This window comes from Podarcis muralis, chromosome 1 (assembly GCF_964188315.1).
Source record: "Podarcis muralis chromosome 1, rPodMur119.hap1.1, whole genome shotgun sequence".
Taxonomy (NCBI): domain Eukaryota; kingdom Metazoa; phylum Chordata; class Lepidosauria; order Squamata; family Lacertidae; genus Podarcis; species Podarcis muralis.
In genome coordinates this window covers 41845568-41872935 of record NC_135655.1, presented here as the reverse complement: position 1 = coordinate 41872935, position 27368 = coordinate 41845568, and the positions used below count along the sequence as shown (strand labels likewise).

At 44.5% G+C, this 27368-nt stretch overlaps 1 protein-coding gene and 1 long non-coding RNA gene across 5 annotated transcripts in view; one reads left to right on the top strand and one right to left on the bottom strand.

The window, feature by feature from the left end:
• Positions 1-25270, top strand: part of BMF (Bcl2 modifying factor) — a 79609-nt gene extending 54339 nt beyond the window's left edge. For 3 of the 4 annotated variants that reach the window (XM_028722314.2, XM_028722289.2, XM_028722305.2), the window contains 2 exons: positions 300-458; positions 3273-3565. In XM_028722314.2, coding sequence (XP_028578147.2) covers positions 300-458; positions 3273-3398 — 285 coding nt within the window. In that variant the 3' untranslated portion in view covers positions 3399-3565. Of the gene's footprint in view, positions 1-299; positions 459-3272; positions 3566-24881 lie in introns of those variants that run through there. The other variant, XM_028722336.2, reaches the window with a different exon arrangement.
• Positions 260-26279, bottom strand: LOC114593726 (uncharacterized). Its single transcript, XR_003705770.2, has 2 exons — positions 25993-26279; positions 260-384 (listed from the first exon to the last, which is right to left on the bottom strand). It is a non-coding gene; the product is annotated as an uncharacterized LOC114593726 (long non-coding RNA).
• Positions 26280-27368: the final 1089 nt, after the last annotated feature.

The window sequence follows — 27368 nt, the reverse complement described above, 5'->3', positions numbered from 1 at the left end:
AAGAATGTTGCAGCTACAATAGAAGAGAGGTTTTGGTACAACCACAGCCAAATGGTACCACAGTAAATGTGAATATTCGTCAGGCATGGAGACCTTTGTGCTTATAGCCCCTTTATTTCTGCTGGAGTCTTCTTGCCTAGTGTACAAGCAGATGCCCTTACACCTCACTTATCGGTTCATCAGGGTATGTATTTCACAGTTGTAAAGGATCAGCTTTTGGCACCAGTTCACATATAAACTTTGAGATGTACAGCCATAATTATTCCAGATCATATATGTTTATTTTGGATGCGTTTCAGATTTGCATGAAGGATCTGCATTTTCCACTGCTGTCTGTGAAGATTAAGGTCCGTTTTCCTCCCCGTATCCTCAGCACTTGTTCAGCTGTTGGTAAGAAAAAAGGGATGGTGAGGTTTGGAAGAGCTCTGGATCCTCAAAGAGAGGGTACATACACTCAGGTAAGGGTGGGATGCAACTTTATTAGAGAAAAAAATGACTCACGAATCAGAAGCCCATATGTTTAATAGGGAACTGATAAGAAGTGTGTTTAGGCTTGCAGCCTTACGTCACCCAATGTATCCTTGGGGTTGCCAAGCAGGCATGGAATGGTGGCGAGTAACATGCTGAAATTGTGGGCCCATAACAGGAAGAAGCAAACATTGCAAAATTTATTACTATTGCTTTATTTTAATGTACTCGCTGCACCGCAATCCATTTTCCTATGTTCTGCTTTCGCTGAACCTTCCGTGTGTTTTCCATTCCCTGAAAATCTGCCAAGACTCTGTCCGGAGAGTATGAGGAAACCTTGCTGAGGCCAAGCTCCCATGAACTGCATAAGAAGCCTCTTCTTCTCCCCCTCAAAAACCTTGAGCCTCATGGAAACTGTCTATCTCTATTAAGAGCTAGGAGATTAAGAGGGCTCCTCTTCAGCGTTGTTACCAAGAAGCCTTTCACTCCTGTCAACAGCCTGTGAAGACTCCCCTTCTCAATGGACTCTCATAGGTTCTCATGGGATCAGCTTTTTCAAGTGCACTATGAAGCTGGGACAGAACTGCATGTGGGAGGAAAAGAACATCAACTCTCTATTCAGGGTGATTTGGCGATGGGGTTTGATTCTTTTTCAGAATGAGCACAATACAGCCAAATACTGCATGCATCTGTTCTGCTTGCTAGACTTGAGGTCCTGCAGAATCTTGAATCTGATAGCAAGAATTAGGGCAATGGCAATAATGGAAGGGGAGTTTGAGGCTTCAGAGGGTTGAGGGAAACAATACCAGCAAGACAGTGGACACTGGTGGCCTGGCAAAGGGACTGGCAGGAATCTTTATGAAGATTTTTAACCAGTCTCTGGCCCAAGCCACTGTTCCACCCTGTCTGAAATCTGCTACCATTATACCCCTGCCAAAAAAACCCAAAGATAGACAGTCTGAATGATTTTCACCCTGTGGCATTGACACCCATTATAATGAAATGTTTCGAAAAACTGGTGAGGAACTGCATCATGTCTTGTCTGCCAGTGGGACTTGAGGAAGTTGAGCAGTTGGTGGAGTGGTGCAGGAAAAACAACTTACTCCTTAACTTAAAGAAAACAAAAGAGATTATTGTGGACTTTAGGAAATGTAAATTGAATATTCAGCCACTTAATATTGAGGGGAAGTGCGTGGAACAGGTCTCGGTGTTTTGTTTTCTGGGAATGGAGTTGAGAGATGACCTAACCTGGGGAGAAAACAGCAAAGACCTGATGAAGAGAGCACAGCAGAGGTTATATTTTCTGAGAATCGTCCAGAAAAACAATCTCTCAAAGGACCTGTTGATGGCATTTTACCATTGTACTGTGGAGAGTGTATTAACTTATGGTCTGTGTGTGTGGTTTGGGAGCTGCACGGTCAAGGGAAAAACAATGCTGTCCAGGGTTGTAAAGACTGTGGAGAGAATAATTGGGTGCACTCTTCCTACCTTGGATCAAATCTATGCTTCCAGGTGCCATAGGAAAGCTGCAGAGATAGTGCAAGATAGTGCACACCCCAGAAATGATCTCTTTCAGCTTCTGCCTTCTGGAAGAAGGTAAAGGTAAAGGTACCCCTGCCCGTACGGGCCAGTCGTGACCGACTCTAGGGTTGTGCGCTCATCTCACTTAAGAGGCTGGGAGCTGGCGCCGTCCGAAGACACTTCCGGGTCACGTGGCCAGCGTGACAAAGCCGCACTGGTGAGCCAGCACCAGTGCCGCACATGGAAACACTGTTTACCTTCCCGCTATAAAGTGGTACCTATTTATCTACTTGCACTTTGATGTGCTTTCAAACTGCTAGGTGGGCAGGAGCTGGGACCGAACGACGGGAGCTCACCCCGCTGTGGGGATTCGAACCGCCGACCTTACAATCAGCAAGTCCTAGGCACTGAGGTTTTACCCACAGCGCCATCCGCGTCCCTAGAAGAAGAAGGTACAGGAGTACTGGAAGAAGGAACAGGGTTATAAAGACTAGGACTAGCCACCTGAGAAACAGTTTCTACCCAAATGCGATTTTGGTTTTAAACACGGTGTAAGGAGTCTCTGTGGGAATATATTGTATTTAAAAATGGGGAACCATTTGCCCCGCAGAGGACCTTAAGGTCCATGAATAATCATAGCTTAGAGGTCCTGGCCCCTAAGGAAGTTAGATTATCCTCCACCAGGGCCAGGATCTTCTCAGTGATGGCTCCGACCTGGTGGAATGCTCTGTCCCTCGAGACCAGGGCCCTGCAGGATTTAACTTCCTTCCGGAGGGCCTGTAAGACAGAACTATTCCGCCTGGCTTTCAATTTGAACCTGGCCTGATCTTTTGTTCCCCTTCCTTCCCTCCCCCTCCCCTTTTTGTGAAGATTACCCACTCTGGGATCCCACAGCTAATTCTCCCCTGGTCTCCTCGCTGGCCCAAGTGGGACTAATTTAGCCAGCTAGCCCTGGTGATCATCTAATGTTTATTGGATGGATTTCCCCCCTAAATTGATTTTTGATTTTTGATTTTATTGTTATTTACGCTTTATACCGTATTTTATGCTGTTTTTTTGTAGCATCAATTATGTGTTTTAAATTTGTTGTTAGCCGCCCTGAGCCCGGTTTCCTGAACTGGGAAGTGCAGGGTATAAATAAAAATTTATTATTAGAAGAAGAAATCTAGTGTTTGTTGTAACTGCTACTCAATTGGACACATTTCTCAGGAAGTTGATCTCGCTGATGTCTATGGGAACTAAGTGCAACTAACAGTCTGGATTCATCCCATTCTTGACAACAGGCAAACCCCACTACGGGAAGTGAAGGAACTCTGTGGAGAAAGAGAATGTTGCAAACAACAGATGGAGGAGTTTCGGAGCAGGAGGTGCACCCTAGGAAGCCCACGGAACACGTAATACCAAAATAAACAGCAAAAACCAACAAAGGGAAATGTAAGCCTCTGCACAGCGAGGGAAATTTTCAGAAGACGAGACCAATACGGATCAGGCTTTGAAGTGAATTGACATTTTCAAGCCCAAGCAGGTACATGTGCAGCTCGCAGAAACATGAGAATAAAACAATATTAAAAATGAAGATTACAGAGTGGAAATTTCAATCTGGAAATCTTCTCCCTCCCTCCCCCCTCCCCCTCCGCCGGTTAGTGTAACTATAAGCAAGGAGCAAGTGCCCAGAGGAAATGAGAATTTAAGAAAACTTAGACAATCTGGCAGGGTCCTGAAATGCCGTGCTTTAAATTTGGGAACCACTGCTTGAATGAAAGGAAAAACAGAAAGCAGGACTAGATATTAGCTGGAGAAAAGACAAGAGCATAAGACCTTCTTTTTGGTGAAATTTTAAGATATCCCATATTGTGTTAAAAATCAAACAATATGCTGCATTAATATGGAAATGCTTGTCATATGGATATATATATTAAAAAATCAATTTTCTAATGGGCAATATTATCTAACTTTCTGTAGAATTTTTTTTACCTGCAGGTCAGGCTTTTCCTTCATTAAAATTGGAATGGTGTTGATGGATACACACTCGCTATTCTCTCTAGCAGTGAGTTCTTGGCGCTAACAGGTTGAGTTGGATGGGAGAAGACTAGATAGAATGCTTAAGCCATTTAGGCAACATTTGCTTTCTAAGAAAATATACAAGCAGAGCATAAATCACATGCTGTGCAGGAACTGTACCCCTTCATCCACCTGCTCTCCCTCTCTTTCTGCTTCTTGCAAACTGCACTACACACAAACACACACAAACACAATACCTTACCTCAAGCTCTGATGAGTTTCTCATTCATATGCAGAAAAGTTTCACAAGTAGCCATTAGCTCCCATCAACCAGTCATTCTGGGTTCTTAAGAATAATCTGTCTAACAAAAGAAACAAGCAACCTTTTTGATCAGATCAATGTATGACCCAGAGGAATGGCTGGATAATATCCCCTCCTGCCATTGTACCCCCCCTTTCCCCAGTCAGCTGGAGCTCAAGAACAGGACTGCCTTTGGAGCAAGGTGGTTATGCTTCTTGGATTCACCTGCACTTGTTAGCAGTGGTAGCTCAGGCTGTTTCAGGGAATTCTGGTACAGCCCAATTTCCTTCTTTAGGATAAGATCATTGTCAATATCCTAAGAGATTGCCTGCTGTATACAGCCTACCTATTCAGAGACCACAGCAGAAAAGGGCAACCAGAATGATCACGGAGCTAGCTGGGACAATTCTGGTGCCCCTGAGCATGTCCATCACCACATTCCTTGGTCTGAGCTTCAGGTGTTGAGCACAAAAGGCACACGAAACGTCTGGGTTATTGGGGAGCATATTCTATCAGCCTGCCCCCCCACCCCGATCAAGCTGGGGGATCTACTCACACGCAAGCAAATAGGAGAAAAATCCCTTAGCAGACCTTCCGCCCTCAGCACTGGAAGGTCATGGGCTGACCAGGAGGAGGCAATGCACACGGTGGAGGCAGGGCCTGCCCCTATTTTTAAACGCTGTGTGCTCAAGCAAATGCCTGACCAATTATTTACACTGTTTAAAAGGGGGCTTGCATTAATGGGGGATAAGGCTGTCAGTGACTATGGCTCATGATGGCCATATACCAAAGCCATAGCTACGGTGGTGTGGGAGGTGGGGCTAGCCAGGTTTTTTACTGGCTCCAGAGGGGTGCCATTGAGGCTCCTGGACACTCTCTCTCTCTCTCTCTCTCTCTCTCTCTGTGTGTGTGTGTGTGTGTGTGTACAAATGCACATGGGGAGGAGTGCCAAACTGGGTCTTTTACCCGAGTGAAATAAAGTCTAGTTTTGCCCCTGCCCTATACCACCCCCAGCATTTGAAACACAAATGCCAGTCACTGGGGGGAAATAGGGGGAGAGGGCTGTTGTGCTCATGTCCCCCAGGTGGGCTTCCTATCAAGGCATGGAGATAGCCACTGGGTCGGTTAAGGATGCTGCACTAGATTTTGTCCGGCCAAACAGGCTTTTAAAAATATATATAGTCTGGAAACGGACATCAAAATATTCCAGTCGAGGGAAACAAGTCCTCTATGGACCTAGCTACATGTTAATGATGTGATTAGTGATCACATCATGGGTTGAAAAACATTAAATATGAGGCATGGGCAATAGCAGTTGTCCTCCTCATCCATATTATTGATAAGAGTCACTCCCCTGTGTTGTAATTAACACCAGAGAAAGAAGTTATTTTTACCAATACTAGGGATGTAGGGCAAGCCCTACCAATACTGCTGAATGTTGTGCTCCTGAAGACAACTCCCAAAACACACACACTCTCTCTCTCACACACACACACTGCATTAATTTTTAAAAGTCCCAAACATGATTAATATATTGTGTCATTAGGTTGTATTTCTTCCAGTTTCTTTGGTAAATCTACAGCTGCTGACTATTTTTCATTTCTGAAGGTTTGATCTGTCAACCACAGGAAGACAGAAGAGCTTCCCTGAAATCAACCCCAGATATAATATTTTATTCTGTCCGAGCCAGCATTTACCTATGTTAAATAGCAAGAGAGTCTGTGCCAGCTTAAAAGATCGAGGAGGGAATCCTGCTACAATTCCCAGTCACATCAGTGAAGTTTGCAATCCTTCAAGGACTAGAAAGTTGGATTTGGAGAATGGAAAGATGGTTATTGAATTTTTCCATTCTCCCAATCCAACATTCTCGTTCTCCCTTATGAAAGGCAGTGAAGATAAGAGGCACTCCAAAATGTTAAGTATGAGCAAAATAGCCACCATTATTATGACTGGCGTTTGAGCGGAAAGAAGGCTTGTGCCGTGCAAAGGGATTCCTGCCAGTGAGGGCTGAGTCACCCACTGTCAGGGTGGGTGACTACCTTCCTTGCAGTAGTATTTCCAAAAAGATTGCTATCTTTACTTTTCTCCACAGGCCTGAATAACACCCATACTCTCAGAGACACTACTTCATGCAGTGCCTAGTTGAATTATGGTGCTTGTTCCCACAGGAGGCAGTGATCACCACCAACTTGGATGTCTTTAAAAGAGGATCATATAAATTCATGGGGGATAAGGCTCCTATTGATGATCGATATGTTCTGCCTCCAGTGCTGGAAATCACAGAAGAGAAGAGTGCTCTTGTGCTTGGGTCCTGCTTGAGGCATCTGGGTGGCCACTGTGAGAACAGGATAGATCACTGGTCTGATCCAGAAGGTTCTTGGGTTCTGATGGCCCTAGGTTCTAACTATGGGTGAAGGCTAAGCCTCTCCTTACTCTTGTTCTTTCCAACCACTGAGAATCCAGACTTCATCTGTCTACATCCTGGTTACTGTTTTCGGTGCTGCTAAAATGGGATGGAATACCCTCCCTCCCCTTTAAAAAAAGAAGACTTTTTTGCAATAAGGAAAGTGATGACAAAATGTACTGGAAAATGTGAGATAACGTTTCCTCAATGCAATGCCATCTAACTTCCGTGCAAGCAAATCAGGATTAATGTTAGAGAAATAGCTGGTGTGGTCTAATCTCCCTGCAAACAGGATGCATGCTCAATAAACAGGTCATCTGGAAGTGATCAACGTCTCTGAGCATGTCAACAGGGGGTTGCGACTGTCCATATCCCCCTTTCAGAATGGAATCTTTATCCTCAGAGCACCATCTTTTATACCACATAGCCATATGACTCTAAGATACTTCAATTCTTTTTGCACTGAAGGGACACAAGGGCAAGGCATGTTTCCAATCTTTCCACCAGAAGGACACCAACAAAATCCAGGTTTCACTTCCAGTAACTACTGGCTTCTGCACACCAAACAAGAAAGCAGAAGACATTTCACACCTCTTCTGAACGTTTAAAGGAACCCAGTGAGATGCTTGGCCTGCGCTTAGTCTAAGACGTCCCATATCAACTGTTCATTCCACCACCTGTTATTCAGCCTTCTGTGGTGCACTCAATTCTTTCACTGCATTTGGTCAGAATGCTTGCAATGCCCCATAATCTTTATAGGAAGGAACGTGCACTTTTTGTTTTGTTTTGACATAGTTTGTCAAAGGCTCTGAAAAGGGCGTGAGCAGAGAAATGTCAAAAAGTGCTGGTGAAACGAAATGCTAAGACACCAAATAAAAGTTTCAGAACAATGCGGTATCTCTGGGAAAGTAGAAAGTGGCATGTGACATTAAATATCCATATTTCGGAAAGATTTTTTTTTCCGGTCAGCAATCACACTAACGGCACAATTCTGTACATGTCTAATTAAAAGAAAGTCCCAGTGAGTTCAGTGGGGTTCACTCATTTTCTGGACTGGATAGATCTTTGGTCTGTTCCAGCAGAACTCTTCATATGTTCTTAAGACAGGATCCCTTTCAATGTCGTAGTGATGCAACTGGACTTTGACCAGACAACCCTGCAAATACAGGACTGTCCTCTGTAAAGTAGGAGACACAGCCACCCTATCTACTGGTGAGCTCCCCACCCGCTTGCCATGTCCCCACTGAATAGTGTGTCTTCCCAACTCCTGTTCTGTTAGTGCAACTTCAGTTATGCTTTATAGAAGAGCCTCCTGCATTTACAATGGAGTTGTGTGTGCTCCAGTTTCTGCAATTTCATTTCCCCCAGTCTATCTGCTGCCACATGAGGTCTGGTGGCACCCTTAATACCCATACGCCTAGCCATGCTCTCAGGAAGGGACAGAGATAAGGAAAGATCCTTTGAGCTACCTGGACCTTCTGCCGCCATCACAACCCACTTCCTGCTCCTTATTGTGCAAGGTGCATATCCTGCAGCTCTTCCTTGCAGTCTCTTTGTGAGCAGGAAGAGCCTAGTGATAAGAGCGATTTTTAAATCCTCGTAGCTTCGAGCCACAGAAAGCTCGTTTCCAAAAAAAAAAAAAAAAAAACCAACCAGCTCACACGCAATACTAAAAGTCTGTGTCTGGAATTACGAACACAGGAAATTAAACACAAAACTAGGTTACAATAGCAAGAAAAGAATCAGACTCAAACTGACCCAAACAACGGCAAACAGAGTTGACACAGGTTCTGCAAACCGCATCCTCCCCATGACAATTTGTTTACATGAGTAATGTAAGTCAATTAAGGGTGAATTTATTTATTCATTATTATTTTTAAAAGTCTGCTTAAATTACCAGAACACTTGAATGCACTCTGTTGAACAGGTGTGGCATTTGAAGTTGTTACAGTAAGTGCCACACTTTTCACATTGGGTTGGGGGGAGTGTCAGTACTGTACTGTGTACCCTTGGGTACCCCCAGAAAAAAGCATTGGGTATAGTGTGGAGCTACAGTTTTCAGAGTGCTTTAACAATTAATCCCTCTTCATAGGCAGCACTGGAAATTGTAGCTTTAAGAGAGGAATAGGGGTCTCTTAACAACTCCCAGAACCCTTAACAAACTACAGGTCCCAGAATTCTTTGGGGAAAGCCATGCCTCTTTAAAGTGGTATCATGGCGCTTGATGTTAATGTGACCTGATATTTCTGGAACCAGTTAAAGATTTCCCAAACAACCCTGGTCTTCAGCTTTTCTTTCTTTTATTCTCAAACCGACACTCTAGCATCTCTGCTTTCTACTGGTGCTGATCATTATTATTTATTTATTTATTGTGTGTGTGTGTGTGTGTGTGTGTGTGTGTGTGTGTTGCTCTTGAAAGAAAACAAAGGAACTTTGGGATGAGGATATGATGGGAGATTATTACTCTTTCCCCCTATGGTTCACTAAAAACAGGCTCTTGCGAAGCGGACCTCTTTTCTGAATGTTTTCTATAGCTCTGCAGAAGGTCCCACGTCTCTTCCAGAAAAAGGGTCCACCGTCTTCAACAGAGTGTCCCCTCGCTTGCTGTTTCTGCATAAATGCGGCCCATATTGGAGTAAATAAACAGCCAGGCAGTGTCCCAGACAATGGGCCTTGGCGATGAATTAATAAACTCTGCCTTTTGCATTAGCAGAGTGTGACTGGAACTGGCAGGAGTCCCTGGCCGGACTCCAGAAACTATTATTACTAGACAGAGCCAAAGGAGACTTGGCACGAAACAGGGCCCACAGCTGGAGATTAGGTAACAGAGTCGGAGCGCTCAGTGAGCTGCCAGGGTGTTGGCCATTGTGCCTGAAGAGAGGGTCAAAATTCTGTTTCTGAAGCTCACAGCCGCACGCACACATTACCTTCGTAACGTGCAACAGTACAGCCTGTAACAAGCAGTGATTTTCTTTTTTCAAAAGGAAAGGGATCTGTTCTTCCAAACACCACAGGGTGCTTACACCAGCAATTTATCTCTGGTTTACTAAGTAACCTTGGAAAGGCTTGCCAAGGTACGCTTTGCAGTTCTCAGGTGATGCAGTTGGGTTTCAAGTGCAGGTATGTTAACTCTGGCACTCCCGAGTTTGCCAGGGAGAATCGATATTAAACGAACAATGTGGACATTACCTTTATTTATTTTTTAAGTGTAATTTTCAGTGCACCCTCCAGGGCTGGCCAAGGACAAGACAGCATTCCCCATTTCATGGACAGACGCTGGCTGGGAAGGCGGTTGAAACTCACTTCAACCCTGGCAGTGGGGCAACATCTTTCCATGCACCTGAGGGCAGTGGGCTAATTTAGGTAGGGTTGCCATACACCCAGATTTTCCCATTTGTTTCCCCCAAAATAAGCTCAACAACCCTAGTTGAGGGAGTGCATGGCACACACACGCAGGGTGTGGAATTTAGCGTAGCACTAAGTGGGGTGTGCAGGAAGGAAACAAGGTCCACTTGTGCAACAGACTTTTCCTTCCCCACTGCTCCCACAAACTTGTTCTGGGTTCCCCTGCAAAAACAAAACAAAACACCCTCTCTGGCAGAGGGCAGGGGAGTCTTGTTACACAAGCAACAAGTTAGCTGAATCTTGCCCACACTGGGAAAGGGTTAAGCATGCAACTTGCCATTTCTCCATGGCAAAAAGCCTTCTTTCAAGGATGATTTGCAGCAGACAATCAGCCCTCGGGACATGCAACTGCCTTTGTGAGGGAGTCTGAGCAGCAGCTTTCCAAACCTATACAGTCACCGGTGTTTTTAAACCACACTGAAGATTGTGGTTTAACCAATGGCCCATCCAGTCCACCAGATGCCTATGTTATATTCAGTACAGAACAACAGTCTCCCTGTAATGAGCGCCACCTGGGAATGGTTACTTATGCTTCAGGTTTCATGCAACTGGTAGCAGTGGTTACATATCCTCATGACCACTGCTCCTTGTGCATTTTTCTAATCTATGGAGTATGTACCTTTGTCCTTCTTATTGTAGTTGTAGCATATGGGTTGCAATGTGTGAAGTTTATATAGCTTTCATGTACACAGGTCATTGTTTCATATTTGAATTCTTTTGTAGTTGTGCTGAAGAAGATTCCAGCGAAACAGTCAGATTATCCGGGATCACTGTCCTACGTTGTTACAGTGGTACCTCAGGTTACATACGCTTCAGGTTACATACACTTCAGGTTACAGACTCCGCTAACCCAGAAATAGTGCTTCAGGTTAAGAACTTTGCTTCAGGATAAGACCAGAAATCGTGCTCTGGCGGTGCGGCGGCAGCAGGAGGCCCCATTAGCTAAAGTGGTGCTTCAGGTTAAGAACAGTTTCAGGTTAAGAACGGACCTCTGGAACGAATTAAATACTTAACCCAAGGTACCACTGTATTCACTTACTACTTCGGCACCATGAACGCCTAAAAAGTTTTACCGCTTAGTCCACAGGATAGCATCTATTACTTTGTTTCAACCATAGACTTATTATACAGTGGTGCCTCGCAAGACGAAATTAATTCGTTCCGCGAGTTTTGTCGTCTTGCGATTTTTTTCGTCTTGCGAAGCACGGTGTCAGGAAAGCTTTGGAAAAGCTTCAAAAATCACCAAAGTCTTTAAAAACCTCAAAAAAGGCTACCACACCGCGTTCTATGAGTTGCTCCTCGAAGTCAAGTCACAACTGTATTAACGGTGTTAAGAAAAAGGAAACAAACTTGCAAGACGTTTCCGTCTTGCGAAGCAAGCCCATAGGGAAAATCGTCTTGCGAAGCAGCTCAAAAAACTAAAAACCCTTTCGTCTAGCGAGTTTTTTGTCTTGCGAGGCATTCGTCTTGCGAGGTACCACTGTACTTCTATGGACTTTCAAAGATTGACAGAGGTGTGTTCATTTGTTTTCAAATATATTAGAGAATTTACAAGTGTACACATTTTGTTTTTGTTGTACTAAAACATGTATCGTATGCAATGATAATTACAGTGCTATCTAGTATACTGGTCTTCGTGTTGCTTGTGTTGTTTGTTATGCTATATTCAACGGCAGGACCAGAGTGCAACAACACTCTCCTCTCTTGTGTGCTTCCCAGTGACTGGCATTCGGAGGCATGCTGCTTGTCTGACCCTGGACGTAGTCCTTCTTCCTTATGGTGGGAATGAGAATCTTGCATGAGAAAGTTTAAACTGCTTATACCAAGATAAGGCACAATAATAACAAAGCAGTTAATAAAACAGATCTTGAAGGAATTCAAGCAAAATAGAGCAGGCCAGCCGTCAGAACCCTGGCCTCCTTTGTCTCTTGCCATGCTAAGCCCTGTGCTTCTTTAAACTCTGGAGAGAGCAGCAGGCAAAGAAGGAATTTGGGGACATTGCTGGAGATACTTTTCACTTGGAGAAAGGGACATCACGTGTGCAGGGCCCTCTGGGTTGCAAAAGTGCAACACAGCTTTTGCCAACCTGACCAAATTTGTAGTTCAGAACATCTGGAAGACACCAGGTTGGCAAGGCAATGGAAATAAACAGATCCACTATATTTAGATAAGGAAGCTGTGACAGAACACCGTGGAGAAACTCATCCATTCTGTTACCTTTCCTACAATGCATGCCAACTCATCAAAAGTATATAAAAGCAGGGGCTTATGTTTCTTCCATTTCAAAACTTCCAGTGCGCTCCCCTCTGCACTACTGCCCCTAGCATAATGGTTATGGTCCTTAAGAGCTTAATATAAATAGAGTCAGTATGGTATAATGGTTGGAGTATTGAACTAGGGCCTTTGGTGACCAAGTTTCAAATCCCTATCGAGCCATGAAGCTCACCAGGAGACCTTGGGGCAGCCACCATCCTTAACCCCCGTAACCTACCTCGAAGGGTTGTTGTGAGGGGAAAGAGAGCCATGTATGCTGCACTGAACCCCTTGGAGGATAAGTAAGTGTATAAGTAAAAATAAACAGTCCATCCTCCTATTCCCTAACACTGCCCAACAATTTTTCAGTCTCAGCAGCTTAGCCACCACATGTAAGGAAACACTGTGGTATTCTGTACATGTTATTTAGTTTGTACATTCATATTTGCTGTTTCGTGAGGCGATTTTCCTTGAAAAGCGGGATAAAAAAAATTAAATAAATGAAAATAAATGTGCTGTTTAAAAACAAGAGCAGTTAGAGAGCTGGAAAGGCCTCCTAGCAAAAAGACAGGTGGTGAGTCTAGAAGATTAAAATACAAAGTGTGAGGATAAAGATATTGTCATAAAAATTGATAGTCTTCTAGCCCAAGTGGGAAAGTTGGCAGGTGTGAGGCCATCATCTGCATCTAATTGAGATCCATGGCAAAAGATCCGTTGGTTTTCATGGCTGTGGATTGTATTCCATGAACTTGTAAAATATTCTATTTTTATCTGTTGAATATTGGGAGAGAAAGAATCTATAACCCCTCAGCTGTGCTGGAGGAACATTAGATTCTTTTTTTTTGGGGGGGGGGTGAAACAAAAGTGATGAAGTTCCGTATTTATAATGAAAGGTTACATGGGGAACAGCCTTTCCCTCTGTTGGGCCCTGGCTGGGACATGAATTGTTGGAATCTCGGCACCTGGCCTAAACTCTTGGGAAAGGAAAGATACTCTGTTGATTTGCAGTGGTCCACTGACTCCTTAAAAAGGAGCACTTCCTGCCTGCCACCGCTGAAAAATGATCACCAGAAGGCATGGCCCTTTCAAAGAGGAGTCGTAAATATGGAGAAAGTGAGGCTAGATTAGGAGCTGTGACAGAACACATGCATAGCACAGAGAGAGAGAGAGAGGAGAAAGAAAACTGGCACACGTATTTGAAAATGCAACTTAATTTAGGAACCTGTTTGTGGCCAAATTATTTCCCCGGTATATTGCCCATAAAATGCTGGTAGCAGTACAAAATAGATGCTTGTTTCTAAGCAAAATTGCATGAAAAATCACTACCCAAAGGAAGTAGGAGTACCATATTTTTCACTCTATAAGACGCAACAGACCATAAGACGCACCTAGTTTTTGGAGGAGGAAAACTAGGAAAAAAATATTCTAAATCTCAGAAGCCAGAACAGCCAGAGGGATCGCTGCGCAGCGAAAGCAGCGATCCCTCTCGCTGTTCTAGCTTCTGGGATAGCTGCGCAGCCTGCATTCACTCCATAAGACGCACACACATTTCCCCTTACTTTTTAGGAGGGAAAAAGTGAGTCTTATAGAGCAAAAAATACAGTACCTTCTTCTGAGTGAATTCAACATAAAAACACGAGAAGAGCCTTCTGGATCAGACCACTGTGGGAGTAATCTGTTCCCACAGTAGGCGAGTAATCTGTTCCCACAGTGGCCAATCAGATGCCTGTGGACAGAGGCATACATAGGGTCCCTTGCTCCTTTGGCAAGGAGTTGTATCTGCGCCCCCCCCCCCTCGGAAGAAACCACTTTACCGCAATAGCCGCATTAGAAATTATTACATTTTACGTGAGGGAAAGGTGAGGAGGAAGGGCAAAAAGATTCACACACCCTTGTGCCACAGCGCAAGGAGGACAGGAAGCTCCTCCTGTGTTTGATCTTGCTGTGACAGCAGAGGCATGGCACCACACACATAAACATCATACAGTCATACCTCGGGTTGCGAACGCTGCAGGTTGCACGTTTTCGTGTTACGGGTGCGCCGAACCCAGAAGTACCGGAATGGGTTACTTCCGGGTTTTGGCACTTGCACATGCGCAGAAGCGCTAAATCGCTCATTGTGCATGCGCAGAAGCGCCAAATCGCATCACGCACGTGCGCAGACGCGGCACTGTGGGCTGCGAAAGCTGCGGGTTGCAAACGTGCCTCCCGCACGGATCACGTTCACAACCCGAGGTTCCACTGTACACTCCCGAGTCTGATAGGTGATTTTTGCACCATCCCTTGGCCTTCACCCCTAGCAGCGGCCGGTTTTGCCAATCTCTAGGTCACTGGTGGAGGAAGAGGAATGCGGGGGCAGCACACCACCCCCGGCAGCGTGATCCCGGTGGGGTGCCATCGCGGCTGCCCCCCTGCCTGTGCTGAGTGCCACACCCCCGCAGGCGGCATGCCATGCCCCCAGGACGCGCGCCAGCCCTGCCTCCACCTGCTCTCTGCCCCCCAGTGCCGGAGCATGAAGCTCCGCCACTGCTCTAGGTAGGCCTCTGCCTGTGGAAAGCCTGAAAGCTGAGCATGAGCGTAACAGCACTCTGCCTACCCGCAATTCTAAGAAGCCTCTCTAAACTCTTGTTTTTATTTTTTAAAGTATGCATAGACTCAAATTAGTGGCATGATAAAGAGATAAGCCATACATTACCTGAGCAAGACAGAAACTGTTGCCCTGCGGCTCTTTTCCACGTCCTTCCAGCTGCATCTTTATCACGAAGTCATTTGTATGGCATTTGTCTTTGTTACAGTTGTATCTCCTGCCTTTCCACCAAAAATGTCTAGCACCTAACTAGAGTAAAATCCACAACCGAAGACAACATTACACATTCAGCTACATGACAATGGCTGCTATCCTATACACACATAACCAATGAATAAGACCCGTTGAGCTCAGTGAAACTTCCTTCTAAGCATAAATGCATAAAGGTAAAGGGACCCCTGACCATTAGGTCCAGTCGTGACCGACTCTGGGGTTGCGGTGCTCATCTCGCTTTATTGGCCGAGGGAGCCGGCATACAGCTTCTGGGTCATGTGGCCAGCATGACTAAGCCGCTTCTGGCGAACCAGAGCAGCGCACGGAAACACCGTTTATCTTCCCGCCGGAGTGATACCTATTTATCTACTTGCACTTTGATGTGCTTTCGAACTGCTAGGTTGGCAGGAGCAGGGAGCGAGCAATGGTAGCTCACTCCATCGTGGGGATTCGAACCGCCAACCTTCTGATTGGCAAGTCCTAGGCTCTGTGGTTTAGACCACAGCGCCACCCGCCTCCCACATGGATGCATAGGAATGTGCTAATCCTAAACTTTTTTGTGGTTATATTTTTGTACCCTTTAATAGCAATATCAATATTATCAGTTCTGGTCAACAATCAACATAAGGTTTGCATGATAAGTTCTACTCAGAGCAGAACCACTGAAAGTCATGAATCTCAGTTAGTCATGTTCATTCATTTCAAGGAGTCTACTCTGAGTATGACTATGAACCCTCCAGATGTTGCTGGGCCACAGTTCCCACCATTGCTGACCACTGGCCATGCTGGCTGGAAGAAGTTGTAGTATCATAATATATGGAGGACTGCAGCCCAAGTCTTATATGTTGTCTGTAACACCCAATCTATTATTTGTCCAAAGTAGATATTTTAAAAGGAGAAACAGGTTATTTTCCAGCTTTGGTTCTACTATCAGATCAGTGAAGGGAAATATTATAAACCCCTCCGATTTCATGAGATTTCACCACTTCCAAGATATTCATGGCATTGAACCAATCCTTAAATGCAGGACATCTGTGAACCCAAACAGCAACCATTTCTGAATCTAGCCATCATTTGCTCAGCTTTTCTCTAATTAAACAATCCACACTCCTCATCGGTTTCCCATTTCCTACCCCCAGACTGTTACTTTTATTTCCCCCCACTTTAACCCTCCTTGTGATTTCCCTTAATCTTCTCTCTTTTCTTCTCTTCCATCAACCTTTCCTGTCATATAGGTGAAGATCTCCACAGGGTTCTCTCTCCTGCATAGTGTGTGGGGCAATATGGCCTTGCTACACCAGCAGATCGCTTGATGGCATGAAGGCGCTTACCTGACCTCCCAGCAGGTGAGCCACTGCTGCTCATGGGCAGGGGGGATGAGGTGATGAGGAGGGCAATGAAATGCAAGCGTGTCAATGTGGCTTGGCTGGAGCGCTTGCACTGCACTGACCTTGCCCCTTCCAGTAAGCAGCAGAGACACACCTGCTGGGAGGTCGGGTAAACTGCTCTGCCTCACCATGCCAGACACTTCTGCCTAGCTGCCACTGTACATACACTGCAATGCATAGGCGCCGACTCCATGGGGCTTGAGGGGGCCCGAGCCCCCTCAAAAATTCGTTTGGGCGGGCTCCGCCCCCCCAATAATCTCCGGCGCCCCTCCAGCAGAGCGCCATCGCCGCCCCTCCCCCAGCCCAAAATGCACAGGGAGGGGCGGGCTGCATGCCTCCTGCCCTCCCTCCCGAGCAAAAGCTCCACCCAATTTCCTTTGGAGCTGATTAATAGGCGCAGCACGCTCTCCCCTATTCGCTCACGAGGAGGCGGCGCCACTTTATTTGCATATTCATGAGCTTATTTATTATTCATGAGCTTTCCCGGGCCCCCCCAATATTTTTTATAAGTCCGCGTCCCTGCTGCAATGTGCCTGCTACCAGATTTAATTCTTCCCTGGAATCTAACCATCTGAAGGAGAATGGGCTATTTTATGTTACAGGATGCCTACAACATACCCTCTATGCACCCACACTTTTCTTTGATGTTTCAGGATATACTTCCAAGTATCAACACTTAGGTTTGTAGCATTGAATTCTCCACTCATTTGTGAGTTAGGCATACAAATGCTTTTATTATCTTCAACATAGATGCCTTCGGCTTTTTCCCTTATGTCTTCTTTTGATACTCTGCTGGGCTATGCGCTGCTCAACACGGCAGAGAAAATCTAAAGTGGGATATATGGAAATGTGCCGGGTGCGTGAACCATTTCTGGAGCGTTTGGATCTGGCATTCCAAAACAAACAAAGGGGTCAAATGACCTTTCAGCCTGACTTCTCACACTCTTCCCCCCCCCCCTCCCGAGACATTAAGAAAAACATTTCAGAAAACAATGAATGTAACCTCCCTCATGGCCTAGTTCCTGCCAAGAGCAACATTTCAATGGCTACAAGGTACGGGTTGTAGAAGGGAAGGAGAAAGACTAAGGGCATTTTCACACGTAAGGCTTCGTGTTAAACTCTTATTGCAAATGTGAAACTATACTGCGTTCAGTTACTCTTCTGAATTCATCTTCCTCTCCCCACATTAACAGTGTATATACATGCTCCCACACCAAAAAAGAACCCAAACCCATGTGTTCCAAACACACAATTTAGGGTCACTTGTTAAAAGGCCTGAAGCAAATACTGGCTTTCATTCATCATTGGCCACCTTTGGCTGCAACAGGTCAAAGGTCAAGGAGTCAAGAGAACAGATTATTACTAAATGACTTATTCATGTGAGTACCAGAAAGAGCATAATAACTAGAGAAGGGTGATGAAAATGTCCACTGAGGACCATTCAAGCTTGCCAGACAAAAGGATAAGGAGTATTGGGTGTGTGGTCTTAAAGGGGGGAAATGTATTTTCAGACTCTGCCAGACAGTTTTGCATCACAAATCACACTACATATCTATTGATAAGAACACTGGAAATGCCCATTGATCTGGCACACAAAGTCAGAGCTGTGCTTATTCCAAAGACGACTGGCCTTTTAAGGGCACCAAGCCAGGTGGAGGTTCCACAGGCGCAGCTTCTCCCATCACAGTGTGGCAGTGGCAGGAAATCCCCACCTTGGCTGATGTTGCTCTGTTTAAAAGCTCTTAAAGGGACAGAATTTATTTCCTTTTTGGAAGAAAGCCACCTGAATTAAATCTGATTCCAGTGCCAGGTAGCAAATGCTACATGTGATGATATAGCAGAAAATCTATTTATGAAAATGTAACCACATGTTGGAAGGAGCCATGCTTTAGCACGAAGGGCGGGGGGGGGGATGCTTTTTGGACCATTTAGCAGCATCAGTTCCCACAGTGCGGACTGCAGCAGCTCTGGTGTAACATTCCCAGCTGCTAAAGAAATCAAGAGCTTTGAGGCTTGAGTTTGCTCTGGAGTCTGTAACGTTTTCTGGAACAAATCTTTGGACTGTATTTCTGCTGGAAAGGGTGGGAAGCTGCTTCTTATCTGTACCCAAGAGGGTTCCTGGTGGCTTTTGGTGCTTCCAGGCTGGTTGGTGGCTGTTAATGCTATCCCATCGCTCTTCCTCTGTAAGCTACATGGAACTGCAACTGAGAATACCCAAGCAATCCCCATTTTAAGCGTTACCAACATGTGCATAATCGTGCACATGGCGCCAAACCCGGAAATGACCTGGAAACATCATAAAAGATGGCACTAAAAGGCGGATTGGGGGTGGAATGGGGTGTTTCAATTGCACACGATTTCACGCCAGCACACCATGACCCTGATAAAATGATGCCACTGGGAAGCGTAATATAATGAAAATGCACCGAATAAATTGTGTGGCGACTTTTTATGATTGGGAAAGTACTGTGATAGGGAAATGCAGTGAAAAGTATGGGTTGAATGAATGGTGAATAGGAAGGTGTGCAAAGACCCTGCAAGCCAACCAGGGTGAACGGTCATTGTCATATAACCACCCTGTAAACAGATCAGAAAGGACAGATCGTGAAGCTGAGGCTCCAGTACTTTGGCCACCTCATGAGAAGAGAAGACTCCCTGGAGAAGACACTGATGCTGGGAAAGATGGAGGGCACAAGGAGAAGGGGGCGACAGAGGACGAGATGGTTGGATAGTGTTTTCGAGGTTACCAGCATGAGTTTGACCAAACTGCGGGAGGTAGTGGAGGACAGAGGTGCCTGGCGTGCTCTGGTCCATGGGGTCACGAAGAGTCGGACACGACTAAACGACTAAACAACAACAAAAACAGATCAGAACAAATGCTCAATGAAGACAGGACCTAACTCCAGTGCAAGTTTTGTGCAAGCAAATCAGAATGCTGAATTAACAGGTCATCTGGAACATAAGAAAAGACAGGAGAACCACAGAGGGGGGCAGGGAATGATTGAATGACCCCATCATATAGTTGCCTCATAAAAAGCAAGTGAACAAAAGCACAACCATTCTGGAGTAAATGCCAAGTGCGGAAGTCAATTTTATTTATTCGGCCACTTTGGTATCCTTGAAGGAAAGGTGCAGAATGCAATAGTAACATTGGAAGAGCGGTGGTCTTTTCATAGGAACATAGCAAGTTGCCCTATACCAAGTCAGACTGTTTAAAAAAAAATTATTAAAGATTTCTTAGTTTACAAAAATACGTGCATTGTCTCTTTTTTCAAGTTGTGTTTTCTACAGATCAGTTGTGAGACATTAGTGTTGCATGCAGTATTAGGTTAGGATGGAAATGGTGAGCGGGGTGGGGTGGTTATGCTTCTGTTCTTGTACTTAGTGTATATGTGGGGTTTTCATCACACATCACTTGTGTGGGTTCTCTTACTGTTCACTTGCGGTATTTCCTTGGTAGTGAGAGAGGTTGGGGTGGCCTAGGGTGTGGCTAGTTGTCTTTGGTTGGCTATACCAAGTCAGACTGTTGATCAGTATTGTTTCCCCTGACTGCTCCAGGATTTCAGGCAGGAATTGAACTGTGGACCTTTTGGAGACAGGGCATTTCAGGAATGCAATGATATGGTTTCTGTCATCTGTTCTTCAAGACCAGTAAGACAAATACAAGGAAAGGACTGGCTAAATCGGGCATGTAAAACCAGCAACGCTGGGAATCTGTCCCATAATTGGTAATCGACATATTAGCAGGCCTTAGGTGCTGGTGCGGGAGTAGAAGGGAAGGTTAGGAAGGTTACATAAACAACTCATCTAGAGTCTTTCGTTAATGTTCATTTTTATGGCTCCTCTGTGGCAAAGAGTTTCTCAGGAGAAACACGATTCTGCGGCTCTTCCTCTAGTCTCAGTATAAACGTATTAGGCATTATTTTTATTATCTGAGCCCCAGTGAGTAATGTTCAGTTTATTAAACAGTGACTCAACCCCACGTTCTCCCTCTCCCTCTCTTTCTTCTTAATGGAACACTGTTTTTCCTCAGCGGTGGGATTAAGCTGACCTGTTTCAGCAGAATTTACCTAACAGTTGCCCTCATGTTGCAACAACTAGCTTCAATTTCATCCCACAAAACAAAACAAAACAAAAATCTCTCTTCTATCGTATTGTAAATTATTTACAAAAGGGAAAAAAAATGATGAATCATGATAACTCTGTGGCTGGAGACGAGGTATTTATAGCTTTAAATTGGTCTTTCCCACATAATAACAAGATCCCCGCCCCATACTACTGACATCTAGATTTGCCAGATTAGAAGTTCACAAAAGGGTCACTTGGGGTATCTGAAATAAGGGACGCCCAGTCTGTTCTATGGCACTGTGGTGCTCATTAAGACTTACCAGTAGCCCAAGCTTTAGCAAAAAAAAAAAAAAAAAAAAAAAAAAAAAAAAAAAAAAAAAAGCACAACAACTTTTGTGTCCAGATTTTCACTTTTTGAAATATGGCAACCCTAAATAAGCTGAAGCTGCTGGGAAGCCTTTATAGGCCAAACTGCAGGCTGCAATTACTGGGGAGGGGGGCAAATCCACACCATAGTTTATTTAATACCTATTTAAAGTGCATGGCTTCTCTCAAAGAATCTTGGGAACTGTAGTTTCTGCCTCATAGAGCTACACTGTAATTATCAGCACTCTTACCAAAATACAGATCCCAGGATATTTTGGTGGAAGTCATGTGCTTTGAATTTACCCACATGGATGTGGGTGGTTGGGAGACATGCTCGCCTGTATACATCAGTTACCATGCGTGAAAACCACACAGCTGTTTACTCTGGCACTTATGTGCGCTGATGCTTCCCAACAAATGACAGTACACAGAATTTTGGGTATAGTTATATAAGGCAAAATGTAACATATTAAGCCATCCTGGAGAGGGGCAGATCTACTATGAAACTAATGAATCTTATATTTCAGGGCCTCTAATCCCAGAGGGGATCGAGAAGGAACTTTAGTCCACATTGCTTAATTTTTTGGAGGGGTCTAGTAGACCCAATTTGAGTTACACAACTCAAATTGATTGCCATTCGATTCAGGAAATATAAAATAATGTTTTTCTTTTCATGCAGCACACAAGTGACTCTTAAATTTGACTCGTGATCACTGGCTTAGCTTCTAAAGAGGGGATTTAACAACTTCAGGGCAAGTGGTTGGGGCAGATACATCTATCAACAGCTATTAGCCATGATTGATTGATTGATTGATTGATTGATTTAAAAGCATTTCTAAGCTGCTTGATATTTTAAAATCTCCATGCAACATACAAAACACAACATAAAAACAGGAATTGAGTAAGAACAGGGTCTGATTTTGGGGGACCAGGGAAAGCCTGAGCAAAAAGATAATGTCTTTACTGGACACCTGAAACTGACAGATTTTGCTTCAAGTATGGCAGAGGGTGGGTTTGTTCCCCGTACGAGCCATTAAAAAAAAAAGTATTGTAGAGAGAATGGCATTCCAAGGGTCAGGGGCAATGGCAAAGAACTCCCGTTTTTGGGTCACCAATCTGTGATATTTTTTTGGTTGCAGTGCCATGAGTAAATTTCCCCCAGATGATCTAAGTGATCTTACAGGTCTTCACAGGGTCAGGTGGTCTTTCAGGCTAAGTGAATGCTAAACTGGACCATGCACTATTAGTTACGTCCCTAAACGCCTCTGAATACTGGAGTGGATGGAGATGTGGGGGATTGGGTTGGGAGGGAGGTGGCTAGTGATTCCTTGCCCTGGTTGTGAACTTCCCAGAAACATCTTTCTGACCACCATTGGAAGTGGGATGGCACTTTGGACCGATCCACTAGGGCTCTTCATCAGTGGTGCTATCAGTCTAGGACAGGAGTCCTGGGGCCCCCACACCCAGCAGAATGAACAGCCTAACTCAGCCACTGCTCTTCATGTATTGTTAAGAATAATTGGCAGTGGCACCCTGCAGCAGAGCAGAATTTGGGAGCAAATTCTGTTAAAAATCAAGGGGACAGATTTCTTTGTGAATTCAAAAAGAGCAAGCTGTAGAAACAGAGTCCTTTCTTCTAGCATAATCTTTAAGAAATAACTATTCTGGGAGTAGGGATTTCTCATATAACTCTCTCTCTCCCTCTCCCTCTCCCTCTCCCTCTCTCTCTCTCTCTCACAAAACACACACACACAGAGAGAGAGAGAGAGAGAGAGAGAGAGAGAGAGAGAGAGAGAGAGAGGGATTGAGAGAGAGAGAATAAATACTGTGTATGAGTGTTTTTCTCTGCCAAGGAAAAACTAGAAATGAAGAGGCAATAGTGAATATGAAACATTAAAACTTATGAAACTAGCAACAAACTTCTTACTGGATTTTTCGTTTCAGGATTGCCACACTTAGGGGCTGTATGGAGAATGTTCTTTTGTTTCAGGAATCCTGTGATCTGATTCATGAAACCAGTTAACATACTGCTGAGGTGCTCAAGAACATGCTTCCATCACTGCCATCCTCAAAGGAACACTGTTATCATATAGCTGGGCTGCTGTTGCTGCTGATCCCTAATTGGCCGGGAAATTAATATGAATGATAGCTGCAACTATAACCATTTCCCCACATTTTTGAAGTAATTAATTCCAAGCTGAGATGAGACCACAGCCACCGCTCAATTCACATACAGATTTATTTATGCAAAGTTTCCATAATGAAATCCTTTTACTTATCCAGCTTACTTTACGACTCATGCCACTATGTATCTGGCATGCTTTATGCACACAGTCAACACACATACTCAAACACACAACATACACCAAGTCCCAGGCGTCCCATGGCCATAGGCAATTTCATGTACCTCGGCATGTCCAGATATTGGTGGCTATACTGTGAAAACTGTAAACAGCTGTCACAGTGATATTTCATTAGATCAGGGCCAAACTTGCTGCAATCAGAACTGATGATCTATTGAGGAAGGTCTGTTTCCTATTATCAGAACAATCTACTTTTCCTTTTCTGGATTTCTCTCTTATATTTGAACTGTGGCAGGCTGCAAATCTTATATCTATAGCAGCTGCCTTTCTCTATCCAAAACTAAACAATCCTTTTTAAGGCTTGTCTAATACACACACACACATTCTAGCCTCATCTATTCTGATCTAAACCTAGCAAGTAGCAACATCTGAAAATCAGGGCAGGGCAAATATGGCAAACAATATTGGGCCGGCCTTGAGAACAACATCTCTATGACAAATTATCACACTAGCAGCATGGCACCAACCACAGAATGATCAAAGAATCATCAAATTGTAGAGTTGGAAGGGACCCCAAGGGCCATCTAGTCCCAATTCCCTAAAGCATCCATGACATGATGGGATAGTGTTTTCCTCTAGTCAAAAGCAATGTGGGCCACTACCTAGGATAGGGCAGCAGAGAGATGTCTTCTCCTACCCTAGCTAGAGGGGCGTGTGTGACATTTTAATGTGAAAGCCTTAGTTTGTGTGGACTGAAGAAGGAGAACGCCCCAAGTGGTCATAAACACTTAAAAAAAATGTATGCCTGGATAGCTCAGTTGGATCAGATCGTGGTGCTGATAATACCAAGGTTGCAAGTTCAAGCCCCGTATGGGACAGCTGCATATTCCTGCATTGCAGGGGGCTGGACTAGATGATCCTCAGAGTCCCTTCCAGCTCTATGATTCTACGTGTGATTTCAGTATCTGACAAGCTACAACCTGTAGACAATCTATGATGCAAATGTAGGCTAAAGGTTGGCTCTGATCCAGTGGAAGAGGCATAGCCTCCCCCCGCAACCAATTGACTAGAATAAGCACTTAATGGATGTGTTTGGACATTTATCTAGGAAGCCTTCCAAACAATGTTTTGATTGAACAAAACTACATATGGAAAATGAATACACAATATGGAGGGGCCCCCCTTTCATTGGCACGGGGCTCTGAGAACATTCAACAAGCCCAATTACCCTTCGAAGAGGCCGTGAAAAGCAACTGCACTCATGAATGTGCCAATGGAAACTCAAGGTGTGGGACACTTTATCTGCAAAACCAACATTTTGTGCAAAGTAAACTGAGCCAGCAAACGGCACTGCAGCTTGCAAATCTTGGACAAAAGCATTCGGCATAACCTATGGGTGGCCTTCGACCTTCCCACTGCTGCTGCTAAGGCTGAGCCCTTTCCTTTGAGTTAGTTCATGGCCCTGAGCTTTTTAATAAGGGAGTTTCTGTTTTAGTGTATATCTGCTTCATTAAACAACCTATAGTGCACTAGACAAGGCAGAGGGTGGGCAGCTTGTTAAAGGTTTAATGAGTAAACACTCTTTCTCCCTTTCCCCCTTCAGCTTTATCCATGGCCACTCAGCCTGAAACGGGACTCTGCTGGGCGGCCGAAAAGGCCCCTGTGCTTGTCTCCAGCTCAGAGGACACTGTGGTGCATCTCTGAATGAGAATGTCGTCGCAAGGAGCACTTATGCATGTGAACATGAGAATATAAGAACAGCCTGCTGGATCACAAAATCTCCATTAGCTTATAAGATACATAAAATACTGTAAGCCTGCTGTATCTAGTCCACCATCCTGTTCTCACAGTGGCCAACCAGATTCCTGCAAAAAAAGCTTGAAATTGGGTCTGGACAATTTATATTCCAAATGGATTCCGTTTTTATGCATCCAATTGCTTCATGCTGCCCAATATTAATATCTGCAATAAAGGATACCAGTTAGATCATTACTGCTGCCTCAGCCTATCCATTGTGACTGTTTATGTGCCTCAACCACAGCCTGTTGGGAAGGGCCATGGCTCAGTGGGAGAGAACAGGCTCTTCATAAATAAGGTTGCAGGTTCAATCCCTGGCGTCTCCAGGTAGGACTGACCCTGGAGAGCCACTGATGGTCAACAGAGACAATACAGTGTATTAAGCTAGATGGACCAATTCCTGCATTACTGCAGGGAGTTGTACTAGATGAAGCTTGGTGTCCCTTCCAACTCTACAATTCTATGATTCAGTGGTCTGACTTGGTATAAAGCAGCTTCCTATGTTTGGTGATGATCAGTTTACCCTGTGAGGAAGGGGGGAAATGGGTTATGTGGATCAAGTGCAGCTGGAGTTCACCCTCCCTCCCCAAACACACGTTACATTTATATGCCGAACATATTTACCCATCAAACAGAAAGTACACAATCAAACGGTGGACAGTTACTCCAGATTTCTGCAGGCCTGCTTGCTGATTCACTGCCATTTTATTGTTTGGTTAGTGAGTGCTAATGCTAATCATTTGCAGAATGAGACCCTGAGGGGCAACATATTGGCTGTGCAAAGGTACAGCAGGTCTCGGAACAAAACCAGAGGAACAAACACCGCAGAGAGCTTTTCCATGGTCAAACTGCAGAGATGAAGGTGAGTTTACAGTGCAGCGAGTGCTAAGGCAGTTAATGTTTAACATGATTATTACCTCATCTTCCAGGGGCTGCTTCTAAGCATAACAAACCGATGACAGGCCCCTGATAGTTCAGAGGAGAGCAGGGAAGGCCGAAGGCGATGATGAGCGTAACTTCCCTTCCCCCCTGTTTTGATTTTCTGCTCTGTTACTCCCAAGCTTTGGCTGGGCATGACCCCTGGCTGCTTTTTCCATAATTACCAGCTCCTGCCAGATTTACTGTGGAAGTTAACGTCTGTTCCAGCCAAGTCAGCCCTCACTGACTAGTACACTGCATCGAGACAGTAACCCCTTCATTACAAGGCCGGCCGATGCAAAACAAGAAAGGATGGCAGGCAGGGTGAGGGGTGATCTGCAGGAATAAGACTCTAGAGGAAGCTGTTCTGCCATTTGATGAAGGCCTTGAAGCTTTGCTAATGCAGAGATTTCCAAGCAGATGCATGCTGGGGAAAATATTTCCCATAGAGTTTTCTAATCCTGAAAACAGTAGGTAGAATGCTGATAATCAAGGCCAAAATCTTCTCTCTAATTTTCCCCCACCCCAAAGAAAGCCTTTGGGTTTTTTCATTGTCAAGTTATTGTTATGTTTCTGCAGCTGCAAGTTGTCCAAGGGAATTTCATTCTAACCAATGAAAATCCTACTGATTTGCCCTCCAAGAGCATTGATGAATAGGATTTCTAAAAGAATTCAACACACAGGGCTCTTGAACTTTCTTCGCCCCTTGAAACTATTTATTTATTTTAAACATTTATATACTGCCCATTGTCAAAAGATCACAAGGCGGTTTACGACGTAGAACATAATAAACAATATATGTCATTACACAACATACTAACCATACAATGAAAAAAATAATAATTAAATAGTTGTATAAATATAATACATAATAATAAGTAATACAAAATAGCTCATAATATGTAATTGTACATTATGCATAATGAACTTAATGAAAATATAATAAGCAGCAATGTCTAATTATACCCAATATCATCCCAGCAATAACCCCTGTAAAATAGTGTCTCGTAGCTTAAGTGATTACCTGCTTATCTCAGGTGAACAATAAAACATAATACACATCTAGGGCCAGATTCAACTAAACAGCTGTGCTAGCGGGAGCCAGTGCTAGAATTTCTGCTAGTGCAATGGGACTTTCCCCCTCCCCTACCCCCCCCCCCGGTGCATCCCCTCCATTCCGCCCCCCCCCCCACTCCATCTCAATTTGGTTCAGCGAGTCAGGAGAACCCCTAGAACAGCACATGGGGGAAGAGAAGGGAGACGCTTCCATCTGACAAGCTGAAATGGCTGTGATGGAAGCAGGTTGTCATTCTGCAACGATAAATTCTACCCTTTTTAACATTAGCATGCTAAAAAAATAAAATAAAAGGAGGGA